This window comes from Nerophis lumbriciformis, linkage group LG01 (assembly GCF_033978685.3).
Source record: "Nerophis lumbriciformis linkage group LG01, RoL_Nlum_v2.1, whole genome shotgun sequence".
NCBI classification, from domain to species: Eukaryota; Metazoa; Chordata; class Actinopteri; order Syngnathiformes; family Syngnathidae; genus Nerophis; species Nerophis lumbriciformis.
The window spans coordinates 78,072,955-78,090,370 of record NC_084548.2 but is presented as its reverse complement, the minus strand read 5'-3'; the positions used below and the strand labels follow the sequence as shown (position 1 = coordinate 78,090,370).

Below are 17,416 nucleotides of genomic sequence, written 5' to 3'. Positions count from 1 at the left end.
ACTGTTGAATGAGGATATTATTCACAAAGTAGGCACTGATAAGGCTGGAGCATTATGGCAAAAATAATAATCACCATTCTTTTGATTCATATTGAAATCAGGATTAATACCACAGTTTTTCATTGATGTGAAAACAAGAGTATTATTGTACCACCAAAACTCAACTTTAGATATCATATTTAACAACCGGTTTAAATTAGTAACACACAACAACTACACAAATATTAGTAACAGTACATTTAAATAACAGCAATATAAAGAACCACTGGAGTCTATTTTCTTATTTCTAAAACCAAACATTTGTGGGTAATACAAGATGTAAATAAAGGCCAGACCTGTGTTCCCACGCTCCAGTAGAACCAGCCCACGTAGGAGGGGTGTCTGAAGAAAGCGTAGACCCCGCTGGTGACCAGCACGTGACTGTGGGCCTTCTCGTTCTGGACGATGTGGTTGAAGTTGGAGCCGGCCGTCAACATGGCCGACTTGCGCAAAGCCTCGCCACACAGCACCATGAACAGACCCGCCACGCTCAACCAGGTCAGCTGCTTCAGCGCTGGAAGACCAGGCGGGGAAGGTCAAACAGTCATTTTTAAACCTCACTTACACAACATTTTAACACACTCATCTTCATGCGACACACAGAAAGCTGAAGGAAAGTAAACGGTGAAGGCAGCTTGACTGGTGGCCACCATGAAGTCATTTGATTACTGACACCTGCTGGGCAGAGGAAATTACTACGCTTGATTTGTTTACACACTTCCGAGTTGACGATTTCAGGAAGTCCGTTTATGAGAGGAATGAGAAGTTGTGTTAGCTCTTACAAGCCTTGGAAAAGATAAGTGAACTCTTTAACTTCTTTATATACTTCAATATTAAGGTGGAAAGTGCTTCAATTTGATAGTAAGATGTTTTTTGGAAAAGAAACTGTTTTAATGGATGTTTTGAGGACTTCAAATGGCTGCCAGTCATATATTTCCATCATCCAAATACTTTCTTTCTTTCATAGTTCTTTTTATTGATTTCACATTCACATTGACAAAATATTCAAACCCTCTTCATCCCCTACCCCTGCTGTCACTCAAAACAAAAACAAAAAAACAAAAGTAAGAGTACAAAAGTACCCGGAGTAAAAAAAATAAATAAATAGATAAAGTTCAGTACAAGGCACCTAAAACACAGTACCGGTAATTGAAAACTGAAACATAATGTAGATGCAGCATGACAAGGCCATATCTAGGTACATATCTAGGGCTCTTCCTGCACTTGTGTAGAAGATTGGTCAAAAAAAGTAAAAAAAGGTCTCCACACTTTAAAAAACTTGTTTTCAGAGCCCCGTAATGTGTATCTTATTTTCTCCAGCTTCAGGTTTGCTAGTACGTCCCTTATCCAGTGGGAGACTAAGGGTGGGTCAGCCTCCTTCCACTTCAACAATATCAGGCGGCGTGCGAGGAGGGTGGTGAAGGCAACTATTTTGTGACCCCCGACAGGTAGTTCCATCCCTTCAGGAATGATTCCAAATACGGAAATGAAAGGGTTTGGATCGATTTGAATTGTTAAAACCGTAGAGAGTGCTTCAAAGATGGACTTCCAGTACCCCTTTAGCTTCGGACAAAGCCAAAACATGTGTATTAATGTTGCGTTATCTAGTTTACATCTATCACATAATGGGTTAATATGGGGAAATATTTTTGCTAATTTTGCTTTTGAGAAGTGCACCCGGTGTATCACTTTAAATTGGACCAGTGAGTGTCGTGCGCACATTGAAGATGAGTGAACCCTTTTCTCAATGTTTGACCAGGTTACGTCATCTATTGATGTTTGGAGGTCTTGTTCCCATGCTGTTCTGATTCTTAGCATGGAAGTGCATTCTAATACTGAGAGTAAATTAAGTATATGTGAGATTGCCCTCTTCTTTATTGGATTTAAACACATAATTTCATCTGTGGTTGATTTAGAGGGTTTGTTAGGGAACTGCGGAAGAACTGTTTTAACATAATCCCTTATCTGGAAATATCTAAATATATGGGAACTGGGTAGATTAAATTTCTTGGACAACTCCGTAAAAGAGGAGAATATATTGTCTATAAAAAGATCATTGAAGCATTTCAAACCCCTTTGATGCCACATATTAAAAGCTGTGTCAAGTGTTGAAGGTGGAAAGCAGTGATTTGATGCTACTGGACTGAAAAGGCTCATTCCTTGCAGGTTAAAATGTTTTCGAAATTGACAGTATATTTTGAGCGAGTGACTTACTACAGGATTAATATTAATTGTCTTCACTGATAGAGGCAAAGCTGCACCCATTAGGGCTGCTAAAGAAGCAGAACCACTAGAATGTGTCTCCAGCTTCACCCATGTAGGACTTTCCTTATGTAGATGGTAATATGTCCAGTATGACATGCAATGCAAGTTGGTGGCCCAGTAATACATGCAGAAATTTGGAAGGGCCATACCTCCATCATGTTTTGCTCTTTGTAAAAACTCCTTGCGCAGACGTGGCTGTTTGCCATTCCAAATATAAGATGAGATTATTGAGTCTAATTTTTTGAAAAATGTACCAGGGATAAATACAGGTAAGCATTGAAACAGATACAAATATTTTGGAAGCACAGTCATCTTAATTACATTGACTCTGCCTATAAGTGAAATGAAAAGGGGAGTCCAATTAGCCAGATCTTGCTTGGTTTGTGTAAACAACTTCCCAAAGTTTTGCCTGAAGAGGTCTTTAAAATTCTTTGTAATAGTAATTCCAAATACTTTCAACACTCACAAGTATTTGTTTGATGATAGTATCGTATATTTGTGTAGTGCTAATATTTACATAGTATATTACATTTCACTATGTTGTTTGAATCACATAGCTTATACATTTGTCATTGTGTGGATTTCACTTTCACAAGAAAAGTACAAGACTAAAGTAACGATAAGTACAAGACTAAAGTAAAGATAAGTAAAAGACTAAAGTAAAGATAAGTACAAGACTAAAGTAACGATAAGTACAAGACTAAAGTAAAGATAAGTGCAAGACTAAAATAACGATAAGTGCAAGACTAAAGTAACGATAAGTACAAGACTAAAGTAAAGATAAGTACAAGACTAGAGTAACGATAAGTACAAGACTAAAGTAACCATAAGTACAAGACTAGAGTAACGATAAGTACAAGACTAAAGTAACGATAAGTACAAGACTAAATTAAAGATAAATACAAGACTAAAGTAAAGATAAGTACAAGACTAAAGTAACAATAAGTACAAGACTAAAGTAAAGTACAAGACTAAAGTAACGATAAGTACAAGACTAAAGTAACGATAAGTACAAGACTAGAGTAACGATAAGTACAAGACTAAAGTAACCATAAGTACAAGACTAGAGTAACGATAAGTACAAGACTAAAGTAACGGTAAGTACAAGACTAAAGTAACGACAAGTGCAAGACTAAATTAAAGATAAATACAAGACTAAAGTAAAGATAAGTACAAGACTAAAGTAACGATAAGTACAAGACTAAAGTAACGATACGTACAAGACTAAAGTAACGATAAGTACAAGACTAAAGTAACGATAAGTACAAGACTAAAGTAAAGATAAGTACAAGACAAAAGTAACGATACGTACAAGACTAAAGTAACGATAAGTACAAGACTAAAGTAACGATAAGTACAAGACTAAAGTAAAGATAAGTACAAGACTAAAGTAACGATAAGTACAAGACTAAAGTAAAGATAAGTACAAGACTAAAGTAACGATAAGTACAAGACTAAAGTAAAGATAAGTGCAAGACTAAAGTAAAGATAAGTCCAAGACTAAAATAACAATAAGTGCAAGACTAAAGTAACTGAGTGCAAGACTAAAGTAACAATAAGTACAAGACTAAAGTAAAGATAAGTGCAAGACTAAAGTAAAGATAAGTGCAAGACTAAAATAACGATAAGTGCAAAACTAAAGTAACAATGAGTGCAAGACTAAAGTAACAATAAGTACAAGACTAAAGTAACGATAAGTACAAGACTTAAGTAACGATAAGTACAAGACTAAAGTAACGATAAGTAAAAGACTAAAGTAACGATAAGTACAAGACTAAAGTAACGATAAGTACAAGACTAAAGTAAAGATAAGTACAAGACAAAAGTAACGATAAGTACAAGACTAAAGTAACAATAAGTACAAGACTGAAGTAACGATAAGTACAAGACTAAATTAAAGATAAGTACAAGACTAAAGTAACAATAAGTACAAGACTAAAGTAAAGATAAGTACAAGACTAAAGTAACGATAAGTACAAGACTAAAGTAACGATAAGTACAAGACTAAAGTAAAGATAAGTACAAGACTAAAGTAAAGATAAGTGCAAGACTAAAGTAAAGATAAGTGCAAGACTAAAGTAAAGATAAGTGCAAGACTAAAGTAAAGATAAGTGCAAGACTAAAATAACAATAAGTGCAAGACTAAAGTAACTGAGTGCAAGACTAAAGTAACAATAAGTACAAGACTAAAGTAAAGATAAGTGCAAGACTAAAGTAAAGATAAGTGCAAGACTAAAATAACGATAAGTGCAAAACTAAAGTAACAATGAGTGCAAGACTAAAGTAACAATAAGTACAAGACTAAAGTAACGATAAGTACAAGACAAAAGTAACGATACGTACAAGACTAAAGTAACAATAAGTACAAGACTAAAGTAACGATAAGTACAAGACTAAAGTAAAGATAAGTACAAGACTAAAGTAACGATAAGTACAAGACTAAAGTAAAGATAAGTACAAGACTAAAGTAAAGATAAGTACAAGACTAAAGTAACGATAAGTACAAGACTAAAGTAAAGATAAGTGCAAGACTAAAGTAAAGATAAGTACAAGACTAAAGTAACGATAAGTACAAGACTAAAGTAACGATAAGTACAAGACTAAAGTAACGATAAGTACAAGACTAAAGTAAAGATAAGTGCAAGACTAAAATAACGATAAGTGCAAGACTAAAATAACGATAAGTGCAAGACTAAAATAACGATAAGTGCAAGACTAAAGTAACAATGAGTGCAAGACTAAAGTAAAGATAAGTACAAGACTAAAGTAACGATAAGTGCAAGACTTAAGTAACAATGAGTGCAAGACTAAAGTAAAGATAAGTACAAGACTAAAGTAAAGATAAGTGCAAGACTAAAGTAACGATAAGTGCAAGACTAAAGTAAAGATAAGTACAAGACTAAAGTAAAGATAAATGCAAGACTAAAGTAAAGATAAGTGCAAGACTAAAATAACAATAAGTGCAAGACTAAAGTAACTGAGTGCAAGACTAAAGTAACAATAAGTACAAGACTAAAGTAAAGATAAGTGCAAGACTAAAGTAACGATGAGTGCAAAACTAAAGTAACAATGAGTGCAAGACTAAAGTAACAATAAGTACAAGACTAAAGTAACGATAAGTACAAGACTTAAGTAACGATAAGTACAAGACTAAAGTAACAATAAGTACAAGACTAAAGTAACGATAAGTACAAGACTAAAGTAACAATAAGTACAAGACTAAAGTAACGATAAGTACAAGACTTAAGTAACGATAAGTACAAGACTAAAGTAACGATAAGTACAAGACTAAAGTAACGATAAGTACAAGACTGAAGTAACGATAAGTACAAGACTAAAGTAAAGATAAGTACAAGACAAAAGTAACGATACGTACAAGACTAAAGTAAAGATAAGTACAAGACTAAAGTAACGATAAGTACAAGACTAAAGTAACGATAAGTACAAGACTAAAGTAAAGATAAGTGTGCCTTATTTTGAGTTTGTTGGTGTCTTCCTGTGTGTGGTGCTTTAGTTCTTGTCTTGCGCTCTTATTTTGGTGGCCCATCCTGTTTTGTTGGTGTTTTCCTGTAGCAGTTTCCTGTCTTCCTTTGAGCTCTATTCCCCGCACCTGCTTTGTGTTAGCAAGCAGGACTATTTACGTTGTTGCTATCCTTCTTTGTGCGGACATTGTTGATTGTCATGTCATGTACGGATGTACTTTGTGGACGCCGTAAGTTTTTGCTGTCGTCCAGCATTCTGTTTACTTTGTAGCCAGATCAGTTTTACTTTAGTTTTGCATAGCCATTGCCTTTTCCTTTTGTTCATTTTTTGGTTTAAGCATTACATACCTTTTTACCTGCACGCTGCCTCCCGCTGTGCTCTGCATATTGGGATCACAACAAACCATCCTCGTCTCACCCGACACATTCCCACTTTTACAAAGCAATGAACTACCTGCTGCCACCTACTGACATGGAGTATTACGTGGTTACCCTGTCGAGTTCTACACAGCACAGACACTAAGCAACGGCACATTATAATTATTGATTTGCAAAAAATATTTTTTGGACCAATTAGGTGAAGTTGCATAATTTCCCACGACACACCAGACAATATCTCACGACACACTAGTGTGCCGCGGCACAGTGGTTGAAAAACACTGCAATAAAAGCATGTGGGAGTCGTGCTGATATCGCATCAACATCAGACAATACCAGAGACTCTGATATGGGTACGGTATCAAAAAAAATATGTTGTATTGGGCCACCCCCGCTTTGGTTGTAGGCAAATGGCAGGAAGAGGAGACCCACCTGGAAAGGTGAGCATTTCCAGCGTAAACTCCAGCCATGAGCAGACAGCAGCTAGCGTGTACTCCACACTGTGGTTGAGCAGGAAGGAGTCCAGGGACAGACTGCGAGGGTTAATGATGGCCGTCACCAGGTACTCAGAGTAATGGAAGAAGGCCAAGGAGCACATATACCTGCAGAGAGGTCACACCCATTATGCAAAATAAAACAATGAGTCCAGGTTTCATCATCTCTTGTCTAACAATTTGAGTCTGCTTCTTCTGTGATTCAATGCATTGGCCTGTTTTCTGTCTCCAGATAAGACACTTTTGTCATTCCTCTGCTTGCTTCTTCTTCCATCCGTCCCTCACACATCACAAGAGCAAAGTACAAGGACTGTTGTGGTGATGAAGATCACCAATTTAGACTGTATTTGTCTTTTTGTTAGAAGGTTAGTCCCCAATGGGGTTCTTTTGGGATTGATGCTGTATTACTGACTTCCCCACAGGTTTAACAAAAACATTGCTGTTCTAGTCTGTACAGGTAAAAGCCAGTAAATTAGAATATTTTGAAAAACTTGATTTATATCAGTAATTGCATTCAAAAGGTGTAACTTGTACATTATATTTATTCATTGCACACAGACTGATGCATTCAAATGTTTATTTCATTTAATTTTGATGATTTGAAGTGGCAACAAATGAAAATCCAAAATTCCGTGTGTCACAAAATTAGAATATTACTTAAGGCTAATACAAAAAAGGGATTTTTAGAAATGTTGGCCAACTGAAAAGTATGAGCATGTACAATACTCAATACTTGGTTGGAGCTCCTTTTGCCTCAATTACTGCGTTAATGCGGCGTGGCATGGAGTCGATGAGTTTCTGGCACTGCTCAGGTGTTATGAGAGCCCAGGTTGCTCTGATAGTGGCCTTCAACTCTTCTGCGTTTTTGGGTCTGGCATTCTGCATCTTCCTTTTCACAATACCCCACAGATTTTCTATGGGGCTAAGGTCAGGGGAGTTGGCGGGCCAATTTAGAACAGAAATACCATGGTCCGTAAACCAGGCACGGGTAGATTTTGCGCTGTGTGCAGGCGCCAAGTCCTGTTGGAACTTGAAATCTCCATCTCCATAGAGCAGGTCAGCAGCAGGAAGCATGAAGTGCTCTAAAACTTGCTGGTAGACGGCTGCGTTGACCCTGGATCTCAGGAAACAGAGTGGACCGACACCAGCAGATGACATGGCACCCCAAACCATCACCCAACCATGCAAATTTTGCATTTCCTTTGGAAATCGAGGTCCCAGAGTCTGGAGGAAGACAGGAGAGGCACAGGATCCACGTTGCCTGAAGTCTAGTGTAAAGTTTCCACCATCAGTGATGGTTTGGGGTGCCATGTCATCTGCTGGTGTCGGTCCACTCTGTTTCCTGAGATCCAGGGTCAACGCAGCCGTCTACCAGCAAGTTTTAGAGCACTTCATGCTTCCTGCTGCAGACCTGCTCTATGGAGATGGAGATTTCAAGTTCCAACAGGACTTGGCGCCTGCACACAGCGCAAAATCTACCCGTGCCTGGTTTACGGACCATGGTATTTCTGTTCTAAATTGGCCCGCCAACTCCCCTGACCTTAGCCCCATAGAAAATCTGTGGGGTATTGTGAAAAGGAAGATGCAGAATGCCAGAGCCAAAAACGCAGAAGAGTTGAAGGCCACTATCAGAGCAACCTGGGCTCTCATAACACCTGAGCAGTGCCAGAAACTCATCGACTCCATGCCACGCCGCATTAACGCAGTAATTGAGGCAAAAGGAGCTCCAACCAAGTATTGAGTATTGTACATGCTCATATTTTTCATTTTCATACTTTTCAGTTGGCCAACATTTCTAAAAATCCCTTTTTTGTATTAGCCTTAAGTAATATTCTAATTTTGTGACACACGGAATTTTGGATTTTCATTTGTTGCCACTTCAAATCATCAAAATTAAATGAAATAAACATTTGAATGCATCAGTCTGTGTGCAATGAATAAATATAATGTACAAGTTACACCTTTTGAATGCAATTACTGAAATAAATCAAGTTTTTCAAAATATTCTAATTTACTGGCTTTTACCTGTATGTGTGCTAGTTCTAGCTATTAGGCTGTTGTCGTTTTTATTTATTTTTTACTATTAATTTTTCTATTTATTTATATACTGCACCCCTTATGCGGGCTGATTACCATTTCTCACCTGCACTTACAATAAACATGCACACCTTCTTTTTTTTGGTTACCCTCACCGACCACAGAGGAACCATAGCGGGTTTTTTTTTTTACATGTAATTATGTTGTTTGTATTAGGGATGGGCGATATAGCTGAAAACTGTTTTATATCAGCCGATATCGATTGTTGTATTGTTCTTAAATGCCCCCCTCTACCTCAAAGAACTGCTCACCCCCAAATCCTCCACTCCAGACAGGCTAACCTCCTCCAACCTCCGAGGACAAAGCTCCGAACTATGGGAGACCGGGCTTTCTGCTCCGCCGCTCCCAGTCTGTGGAACGCTCTCCCTGACCACCTGAGGGCACCACAGACTGTGGATGCTTTTTAAAAAGGCTTAAAAAGCCTTTTTTTTTTAGATATATGTGTGCTAGTTCTAGCTATTAGGCTGTTCTAGTTTTTATTTTTTTTACTATTTATTTTACTTGTTGGGGGCAGCTATTTGTGGTTCTAGCATTGTTTTTTTAAATGCACTGTAACACTTTGAGCTTGTTTGCTCAATGTAAAGTGCTTTTACAAATAAAATATATTATTATTATTACTTAAAACCGTAGCTTTCTCTTTTTTGAATTAGGGAAAACATTTCAAAACAAGCTGCTCGTAACAGTCAGGTAAAAGCATTAGCGTCAGTTTCACACTAATGATGTATCATTGATCACATTTGACAACATTCTTTATATTAAATGAGATTGAGGGCTCAAAATCATGTAGTAGTCATTTACATACCAGCCAAAATGGGTCCAAGTGGTTTCGGTGCAGCTTATAATCAAGCCACACCCAAAGGTAACTCCTAAAAAGCAGGCTCTTACAGCAACCTAGGACAAAAACACACCAAATGTAACCTTTGGAAAGAACTCCAACACATACATCCACATGAACATGAAACTAACTTGGATATACTTTGAAGTATAGTAGGGATGGAACAACAAACTACATCATGATAAAGCACGGTAAAACTTGCCACGTTTAGTATTATTCTTTTAAATAATAACCCTTTGATAAAGTCACGGACCGGTGTCATTTCTCATTCACCGGAAAAGCAAGCTAGTGCGAGCTAATATAAATAATGAACATTTACATGAAAACAAAAGACAGCACCGTATTTCCCCAGTAAAAAGAAGACATAACCCATTCTAAACGTATATAAACACATTACTGTCTGAGTAACTAAGATATTCAATCGTGTACATTAAACAAACAAGCTGGGCTCTTTTAGACAGATCTATTGATACTCGAAGCAATATGACAACAGGAAGTGAATTTGCGTGACGTCACAAACTGGACCTGATGCACCAGCATGTTTTTTTTATCGTAAAAAAAATTCCCACAAAAACGTATACAAATTCAAATGGAAGAAAAACATACTTAAACACACACATAAAAATAATGTGGCTCTAAGTAGCACGACGAGGGGGAACATGTACGACGAGGGGGAACGTGCACGACGAGGGGGACCGTGTACCACGAGGGGAAAAGTGTACTATGAGGGGCTACGTGTACTACGAGGGGCTACATGCACTACGAGGGGGAACATGCATTATAATAATAATAATAATAATAATACCTGGGATTTATATACCGTATTTTCCGCACTATAAGGCGCACCTAAAAACCACAAATTTTCTCAAAAGCTGACAGTGCGCCTTATAACCCGGTGCGCTTTATATATGGATTAATATTAAGATTCATTTTCATAAAGTTTCGGTCTCGCAACTACGGTAAACAGCCGCCATCTTTTTTCCCCGTAGAAGAGGAAGTGCTTCTTCTTCTACGCAAGCAACCGCCAAGGTAAGCACCCGCCCCCATAGAACAGGAAGCGCTTCTTCTTCTACTGTAAGCAACCACCCGCCCGCGTAGAAGAAGAAGAAGCGCGCGGATATTACGTTTCATTTCCTTTGTGTGTTTACATCTGTAAAGACCACAAAATGGCTCCTACTAAGCGACAGGTTTCCGGTTCATGAAAAGACGCAATCTCTCCATCCGCACACGGACTACTATTTCACAGCAACTGCCTAAAGACTTTCAAGAAAAGCTGGCTACTTTCCGTGCATATTGTAAAAACAAGATAGCTGAAAAAAAGATCCGGCCAGAGAACATTATCAACATGGACGAGGTTCCACTGACTTTTGATATTCCTGTGAACCGCACTGTGGATACAACGGGAGCACGTACGGTGAATATTCGCACCACAGGGAATGAGAAGTCATCCTTCACTGTGGTTCTAGCTTGCCATGCTAATGGCCAGAAACTTCCACCCATGGTGATATTCAAAAGGAAGACCTTGCCAAAAGAGACCTTTCCAGCCGGCGTCATCATAAAAGCTAACTCGAAGGGATGGATGAAGAAAAGATGAGCGAGTGGTTAAGGGAAGTTTACGCGAAGAGGCCGGGTGGCTTTTTTCACGCAGCTCCGTCCATGTTGATATACGACTCCATGCGCGCCCACATCACGCTGGTTTTTAATATATTATTAAAGTTTGACTGACCTATCTGACTGTTTTTTTGACATTCCTTTAGCGCAGTTAGATGCGGCTTACAACACGGGGCGGCTTATAGGTGGACAAAGTTTTGAAATATGCCGTTCATTGAAGGCGCGGCTTATAACCCAGGGCGCCTTATGGTGCGGAAAATACGGTAGTGCTTTTCTAAGTACCCAAAGTCGCTTTACATGTAGAACCCATCATTCATTCACACCTGGTGGTGGTAAGCTACTTTCATAGCCACAACTGCCCTGGGGTAGACTGACGGAAGCGTGTCTGCAATTTGCGCCAACGGCCCCTCCGACCACCACCTATCATTCATCATTCAATTCACCGGTGTGAGTGGCACCGGGGGAAAAGGGTGAAGTGTCCCACCCAAGGACACAACGGCGGCGATTTTTGGATGGTAAGAGGCGGGGAGCGAACCTGCAACCCTCAGGTTTCTGGCACGGTTGCTCTACCCACTACACCAGTGGTTCTCAACCTTTTTTCAGTGATGTACCCCCTGTGAACATTTTTTTTAATTCAAGTACCCCCTAATCAGAGCAAAGCATTTTTGGTTGAAAAAAAAGAGATAAAGAAGTAAAATACAGCACTATGTCATCAGTTTCTGATTTATTAAATTGTATAACAGTGCAAAAGATTGCTCATTTGTAGTGGTCTTTCTTGAACTATTTGGAAAAAATATATAAAAATAACTAAAAACTTGTTGAAAAATAAACAAGTGATTCAATTATAAATAAAGATTTCTACACATAGAAGTAATCATCAACTTAAAGTGCCCTCTTTAGGGGATTGTAATAGAGATCCATCTGGATTCATCAACTTCATTCGAAACATTTCTTCACAAAAAAAGAAATCTTTAACATCAATATTTATGGAACATGTCCACAAAAAATCTATCTGTCAACACTGAATATTGCATTGTTGCATTTCTTTCCACAATTCTTTTTGACAGACATTTTAGTGTCATCCACAACACGTTCTCTTAGATTTCCATGTTATGATACATGTTCACATTATTTATTGACTGTATCTAAAAAAGATAAAAATATATTTTTATTTAAATGAAGATATGAAATAATCCTAAATGAAATACAATGACTTGGTTTATATTATTGTATATACTAGGGCAGGGGTCACCAACGCGGTGCCCGCGGTCACCAGGTAGCCCGTAAGGACCAGATCAGTCGCCCGCTGGCCTGTTCTAAAAATAGCTCAAAGAGCAGCACTTACCAGTGAGCTGCCTCTATTTTTTAAATTGTATTTATTTACTAGCAAGCTGGTCTCACTTTGCTCAACATATTTAATTCTAAAAGAGACAAAACTCAAATAGAATTTGAAAATCCAAGAAAATATTTTAAAGACTTGGTCTTCACTTGGAATAAGCGGTAGAAATTGGATGGATGGATGGGTCTTCACTTGTTTAAATAAATTCATTTATTTTTTACTTTGCTTCTTATTACTTTTAGAAATACAATTTTAGAGAAAAAATACAACCTTAAAAATGATTTTAGGATTTTTAAACAAATATACCTTTTTACCTTTTAAATTTCTTCCTCTTCTTTCCTGACAATTTAAATCAATGTTCAAGTAAATTTATTTATTTTTTATTGTAAAGAATAATAAATATTTTAGCTTCTGTTTTTTCGACGAAGAATATTTGTTAAATATTTCTTCCAACTTACTATGATTAAAATTAAAAAAAATTATTCTGGCAAATCTAGAAAATCTGTAGAATCAAATTTAAATCTTATTTCAAAGTATTTTGAATTTCTTTTAAAAATGTTGTTCTGGAATATCTAGAAGAAATACTGATTTGTCTTTGTTAGAAATATAGCTTGGTCCAATTTGTTAAATATTCTAACAAAGTGCAGATTGGATTTTAACCAATTTAAAACATGTCATCAAAATTCTAAAATGTATCTTAATCAGGAAAAATGACTAATGATGTTCCATAAATTCTTTTTTTAAATTTTTTCAAAAAGATTCAAATAAGCTAGTTTTTCTCTTCTTTTTGTCGGTTGAATTTTGAATTATAAAGAGTCGAAATTGAAGATAAACTATGTTTCAAAATGTTATTTTAAATTTTTTCTTGTTTTCTCCTCTTTTAAACCGTTCAATTAAGTGTTTTTTTCATCATTTATTCTCTACAAAAAACCTTCCATAAAAGGAAAAAAAATGTACGACGGAATGACAGACAGAAATACCCATTTTTTTATATATATATAAATGTATTTATTTAGCTATTCTTGTTTAAATCACACTTACGTGTAACTTACAAATGACAATATATTTATTTATTTAAGTGTGTATCAAACTGGTAGCCCTTGGCATTAATCAGTACCCAAGAAGTAGTTTTTGGTTTCAAAAAGGTTGGTGACCCCTGTACTAGGGCATCAAATCAGTGTCAGTTGAGTCGGTCCATAGGTTGCCTGTAGGGATTTTTAATGTCCAGCAGATGTCAGTATTTAGTCACACAGTATCGACACAGTATCAATACAGTTTTGCAATGTGTCGAAACGCTTCATGACGCCTCATCAACCCATCACTAGGGAACATGTACTATGAGGGGGAACATGTCCTGTGAGGGGGAACATGTCCTGTGAGGGGGAACATGTACTATGAGGGGGGAACATGTACTATGAGGGGGAACATGTCCTGTGAGGGGGAACATGTCCTGTGAGGGGGAACATGTCCTGTGAGGGGGGACATGTACTATGAGGGGGGAACATGTACTATGAGGGGGGAACATGTACTATAAAGTTAAAAAGTTAAAGTACCAATGATTGTCACACACACACTAGGTGTGGCGAAATTATTCTCTGCATTTGACCCATCACCCTTGATCACCCCCTGGGAGGTGAGGGGAGCAGTGGGCAGCAGCGGTGGCTGCGCCCGGGAATCATTTTGGTGATTTAACCCCCAATTCCAACCCTTGATGCTGAGTGCCAAGCAGGGAGGTAATGGGTCCCATTTTTATAGTCTTTGGTATGACTCGGCCGGGATTTGAACTCCCAACCTACCGATCTCAGGACGGACACTCTAACCACTAGGCCACTGAGTAGGGGGAACATGTACTATGAGGGGGAACATGTACTGTGAGGGGGGACATGTACTGTGAGGGGGAACATGTCCTGTGAGGGGGAACATGTACTATGAGGGGGGAACATGTACTATGAGGGGGGAACATGTACTATGAGGGGGGAACATGTACTATGAGGGGGGAACATGTACTATGAGGGGGAACATGTACCGTATTTTCCGCACTATAAGGCGCACCTAAAAACCACAAATTTTCTCAAAAGCTGACAGTGCGCCTTATAACCCGGTGCGCTTTATATATGGATTAATATTAAGATTCATTTTCATAAAGTTTCGGTCTCGCAACTACGGTAAACAGCCGCCATCTTTTTTCCCGGTAGAACAGGAAGCGCTTCTTCTTCTACGCAAGCAACCGCCAAGGTAAGCACCCGCCCCCATAGAACAGGAAGCGCTTCTTCTTCTACTGTAAGCAACCACCCGCCCGCGTAGAAGAAGAAAAAGCGCGCGGATATTACCGTACGTTTCATTTCCTTTGTGTGTTTACATCTGTAAAGACCACAAAATGGCTCCTACTAAGCGACAGGGATCCGGTTCATGAAAAGACGCAATCTCTCCATCCGCACACGGACTACTATTTCACAGCAACTGATATTCCTGTGAACCGCACTGTGGATACAACGGGAGCACGTACGGTGAATATTCGCACCACAGGGAATGAGAAGTCATCCTTCACTGTGGTTCTAGCTTGCCATGCTAATGGCCAGAAACTTCCACCCATGGTGATATTCAAAAGGAAGACCTTGCCAAAAGAGACCTTTCCAGCCGGCGTCATCATAAAAGCTAACTCGAAGGGATGGATGAAGAAAAGATGAGCGAGTGGTTAAGGTAAGTTTAAGTTTACGCGAAGAGGCCGGGTGGCTTTTTTCACGCAGCTCTGTCCATGTTGATATACGACTCCATGCGCGCCCACATCACGCTGGTTTTAATATATTATTAAAGTTTGACTGACCTATCTGACTGTTTTTTTGACATTCCTTTAGCGCAATTAGATGCGGCTTACAACACGGGGCGGCTTATAGGTGGACAAAGTTTTGAAATATGCCTTTCATTGAAGGCACGGCTTATAACCCAGGGCGCCTTATGGTGCGGAAAATACGGTACTGTGAGGGGGGACATGTACTATGAGGGGGGAACATGTACTATGAGGGGGGACATGTACTATGAGGGGGGACATGTACTATGAGGGGGGAACATGTACTATGAGGGGGGAACATGTACTATGCCCTGATCCCCTCCTTTAGGAGAATGTCACCATCAGCTAAACATTTTTCATTTTAGAAGACCGTAAATTTATACTTTGAGAAGTTGTAACAAAATGGTTGCTGAAATGTGAGGCGCACATCTACTTTTGTAAAACACCGCATGCACACTGTCAGAAGAGACAGTTAATAAAGAGACAGTTAATAAAGAGACAGTTAATAAAGAGACAGTTAATAAAGTGTCCATAAACAAAAATAACAATGTATTGTATATGTAGAAATGTTAGTGGGTCACAACATTATTAACAGCAGCTGTCTTCTTCTTTAGCTAATAGGATTAACCAGCTTTACTCAGTCGACAATGTGACTTAGGTGTGGTATTCGCGAGCAGTTTGTCTCCTTAATCGTCGTTTAAAAGAGCAAAAAAAGGTAAAGTAGTGGTGTGATCTTACCTTGTACAAAGGTCCCCTGTACAGGACTAACAGCACGCCATTCACTATAGCAACATGCAAACTAATTGCTATTTTTCCGGGAGTTTCCGTCAGGTAATCAAAAACCCAGTCGAGGTGTCCATAGCAGGTTCTTATGAGGGGGATAATGACGACGCTGAGACCGAGGAGGAAGCTCTTTACACTTACTCTACCTTCCAGGACCAACTTACTGGCCGCCATGATGGACATGGATTACCGCCAAAGTATCGCGAGAGCTCACGTTGCATTCCACGTGACGAGAGGATGTGGGAATTTCTGATGCGGCGTTCACGTTAAGTCGGATTTTCCAGTTGCATCTTAGAGACGCTTCTCAAACTTAGTTATCCAAGTTAAAAAAAACTGAGTTATTGTGCAAAAAGGTGGGAAAATAATTACAAAATTACCTTCATTTACTCATCGTGCTACAAAAAAAGATTTGTTAAAACCATACTTGCCAACCCTCCCGGATTTTCCGGGAGACTCCCGAAATTCAGCGCCTCTCCCGAAAACCTCCCGGGACAAATTTTCTCCCGAAAAACTCCCGAAATTCAGGCGGACCTGAGTGACGTGTTGACAACACACAACAACAGTGTCTGCCGTAAACAGCAATGTTGTGACACTTTTAAACAGGACAATACTGCCATCTACTGTACATGCATATGTGACCCACCCATAATATGTCACATTTTTGTGTTGATTTATTTATTTTATTTTGTGGTTTGAATTCGTTTTTGGAGCTGTCATTACACATTTATCAGTATTCACATTGGTCAGTAGGGGGCAGTAGGGCGTTTCTTCCCAATTGAATGCTATCACCTGCAGACCGGAAGTGGCTTGTCATTCTGATGAGCGCGACCAGTCTGTGAACAATTGAAACGTCCTGTGTGCTTTTTCCTCCTGTATAACAGGTTAGTTTTGGTGAATCAACTCACTGAATAATATCCATGTGATCTTTATAAGTTTAAGTACACATTCTGATGGTGGAGCCTAACTCTAAAGTGTTTGTGAGTTGAAATTCAAGTATTTATTTTATTTATACATATATATATATATATATATATATATATATAGCTAGAATTCACTGAAAGTCAAGTGTTTCTTATATATATATATATATATATATATATATTAACCACGCCCCCAAAATGAGATTTTATTCATCTCATAATGTGGACCATAAATTACTTACCTCTTTAAGTTGACTTTATTATGTATTTAATCATTATTTCCTTACTAATGTGTCTATTTATTACGGATGCACTAATTTATTGTTGTGTTACAGAATGAGTAGTAACACGTGTTTGAAATTGCTATGAAACGAAAGGGGGGTAG

The 17,416-nt window shown here is 38.3% G+C and overlaps 1 protein-coding gene across 1 annotated transcript in view; it reads right to left on the bottom strand.

Moving 5' to 3' along the window:
- icmt (isoprenylcysteine carboxyl methyltransferase) overlaps window positions 1-16,323 on the bottom strand; it is a 23,874-nt gene extending 7,551 nt beyond the window's left edge. Inside the window, exons 1-4 of the mRNA XM_061973322.2 lie at window positions 16,067-16,323; window positions 9,558-9,646; window positions 6,597-6,766; window positions 336-553 (exon numbers count right to left, since the gene is read on the bottom strand). Of these exons, the coding sequence (XP_061829306.1) occupies window positions 336-553; window positions 6,597-6,766; window positions 9,558-9,646; window positions 16,067-16,294 (705 nt within the window). The 5' untranslated portion in view covers window positions 16,295-16,323. The remainder of the gene's footprint in view (window positions 1-335; window positions 554-6,596; window positions 6,767-9,557; window positions 9,647-16,066) is intronic.
- Window positions 16,324-17,416: the final 1,093 nt, after the last annotated feature.